Source organism: Porites lutea, chromosome 1, assembly GCF_958299795.1.
Source record: "Porites lutea chromosome 1, jaPorLute2.1, whole genome shotgun sequence".
NCBI classification, from domain to species: domain Eukaryota; kingdom Metazoa; phylum Cnidaria; class Anthozoa; order Scleractinia; family Poritidae; genus Porites; species Porites lutea.
The window spans coordinates 5,906,146-5,908,962 of record NC_133201.1 but is presented as its reverse complement, the minus strand read 5'-3'; the positions used below and the strand labels follow the sequence as shown (position 1 = coordinate 5,908,962).

General features: G+C 39.8%; 1 protein-coding gene across 1 annotated transcript; it reads left to right on the top strand.

Annotated features, from left to right (window-relative positions):
• Window positions 1-1,255: 1,255 nt before the first annotated feature.
• On the top strand, window positions 1,256-2,212 carry LOC140937175 (adenosine receptor A3-like). The gene has a single exon (XM_073386741.1). It carries the CDS (start codon window positions 1,256-1,258, stop codon window positions 2,210-2,212), a length of 957 nt encoding a protein of 318 aa, XP_073242842.1.
• The last annotated feature ends 605 nt before the right edge of the window (window positions 2,213-2,817 follow it).

The window sequence follows — 2,817 nt, the reverse complement described above, 5'->3', positions numbered from 1 at the left end:
TCATGATTGCTACGTTGTGAAACAAGTCGTTATTTGTTGGTGCTCAACAACACAAATTAATTGTTCCCTTTCAAAAAAAGGGTCATTTGCAGCTTGACTTGATCATTTGAATAAAATTGTAATTAAATGCAGAGGCGATCATTGAGTGTAAAATACTAAGACAGCTGTAAGTTAGTGTTATAAGAAAAATTTAAATAAAAACTGAGGCGGGATGATTGCAAAAAGTCCGCGCGGGGTTGAAGACGCGACATTCGGCGTCGTTTGTAGTATTCCTCTTTCCGGAATTACGTTATCACCGCGAAAAATGAAGTAAGTGATTATCCAGTCTTTATTTGCATGTTTCTTCTTTTTTTTCAGGATAATATAGGATTAGAAAAAAGAACCTCTTCGTTTCGTATGACTTCCTGCGGGCCTCTACTTCTCCTTAAATCCTTCGCTCCTTCCGTTGATTTTATCATATGAACAACGACTGGCTACAAGTTTGATAATGTATCTGGAAAGAGGAGGATTTGGTGAAAGATGGAGAGAGTAGATAGACGGATGGGAATTCAAGGTTTTTTCAAGTTCTTAACATGACAATAGCTTATTATAGTGTCTGGAGTGAGTTGTTTGGGTGTTAATATGCATTGCTTCGCAACGATTAAGGCCGTGAATTCAGCATGATTTAGGCCTGCATTAAAAGAAGTCTTCCTTTTCATCACTCATGATACTTCATATCCGATGTAAAAAATAGCTTAGTAAAGTTCTGAGCCTCTAATGTATTGGGCAAATTTGCCAATCACGCAAAGTTGCGATTAAAGGTTCCTCTCTTGTAGAAATTCATTTGTGTTCTGTGAATATATAACTGAAAAATTATATAACTTACTTCGATCGCCTTCTTTAGCTAGTTCGATGGGAATGAGTAATCTGGTAAACCTGCGTAAAGGTAAATATGTTACGTGAAACATAGGTTCCTGACTAATATAACAAAAATCAGTTTAGGAATCGTTTTGATGATCAGCGCGCCTCCTTATGTTACCCTAAATATAATACGATGTGGATCCGAAAATCAACCAAATGAATCGAAATTGTGATAATCCCCTTTTGATTCAGACTTGTGCTAAGCAAGAAGCTTGAGACTTAAATTGAGTTATTATTATTATTATTATTATTATTATTATTATTTTGGGCAAAAATATCAAAGCCAGATAACGTAAAATCTGACAGACTCATTAATAAGGTTTGTGTTTTACTCGCAGAAAGAGTCAAGCTAGAGATGGAGAATTCTTCCAGCAAAGGAGCCACAAATACCCCACAAGACTGGTGTGGTCTGCAGTCGCACCAAGACGATTTTCCAGTAATTGTGGTACCTTCGTTGATTACTAACGCAGTCATAAACTCCATTCTGGCCTGCATGACAGTCATAGGTAACATCTTAATCTTGATGTCCCTGAGAAAGACCACCAGCGTTCACGCCGCCTCAAAAGCTCTCTACTGCAGCCTGGCCTTGTCTGATCTAGGCGTGGGAATCTTTGTACAACCTCTGTTTGTTGTGCGTCTTTTGGTGGGAAAAGAAGGACTGACAGACTTGTGCGAGATAATGGGAACTATTGTCAATGTTGCTGGTGTTATTTCGGTCGGCGTCTCGCTGCAGACCCTCTCAGTTATCAGCGTCGATCGAGTGCTAGCTATTCGCCTGAAGATGCGCTACAGAGAGGTCGCAACTATTTCACGTACACGAGCCATTTTGGCAATCTGCTGGTTCTTCAGTACTTCTCACGCACTCACGTTATTCCTAAGCCCAGCCCTTTTCAGCTTATTCCAAATCCTTGGAATAGTCATGTGCGTAAGTGTCTCCACCATTTCATACGTCATCATCTTTCGTAGTTTGCGGACTCTTCAGCTCCAAGTTCAGAATTATGGCCCCGGAGACGAAGTATCAACTAACGCTTTCAATGTGAAACGTTTCAAGAAGTCCGTCTCCACAGCACTGTGGGTATATGCGTCCCTTCTTGTGTGCTACCTCCCTTTCATGTTGTCAGTAGCCGCGCGGATGTCACTTGGGTTTGAAGCTACTTTCCTTGCAATTCAATGGTTTACCGTCTCGCTGTTGTACATGAATTCTGCGCTTAATCCCGTTCTCTACTGTTGGAAGATTCCAGAAGTAAGAGAATCTGTAAAAGAAATTATTATTAAGACATTTTGCCCTTGCTTCAGTCGGGGAAATACCTGAATTATGTCATATCGAAAAAGCTTCTTCTATCCACGATCCCTCAACTCCCTTTCAGTACATAATTGTCTTTTTTAAAAATAAGCCAACAACTCAGGTACCCCACCTCCCCCACCCGTCCTCTCCATTTCCCTATCCAATAATAGAGCGGTTAAGCATCACGTTCACGTGAATCGGTAAACGTGAATTTGTATCTCGTGATAAAGTTTCCCCTTTACTTGTCGTTTACCGTTCATCATTTTTACACATAATATAAATTAGTAGTTTCACGCAATTTCTTGTCCATAAGAATTTGTTTTGAGCTGTTTCTATCTCCTTATTTTCTATTTTGTGAAATTCTCAAACTGAATCTGACGTTTGCCGTATGCCGTATACGTGAAGCTTAAACTCTCTTTATCATCTTCCGGAGCTGGACAGGATTTCGGGAGAAGATTGTGGAAGTAAGAAAGTCTGTAAAAAGAATTATTATTACAAATTTTTACCCTTGCTTTACTCGTCGTCTAGTGCTTCCCGCGAAATTCACCACCGTTCCAGAATGAGACGCAAATTTCACGTTTTGATTATGAAGGGGGGAGTATTGTAGATTGAATGATATTCGTTGAAGTCGA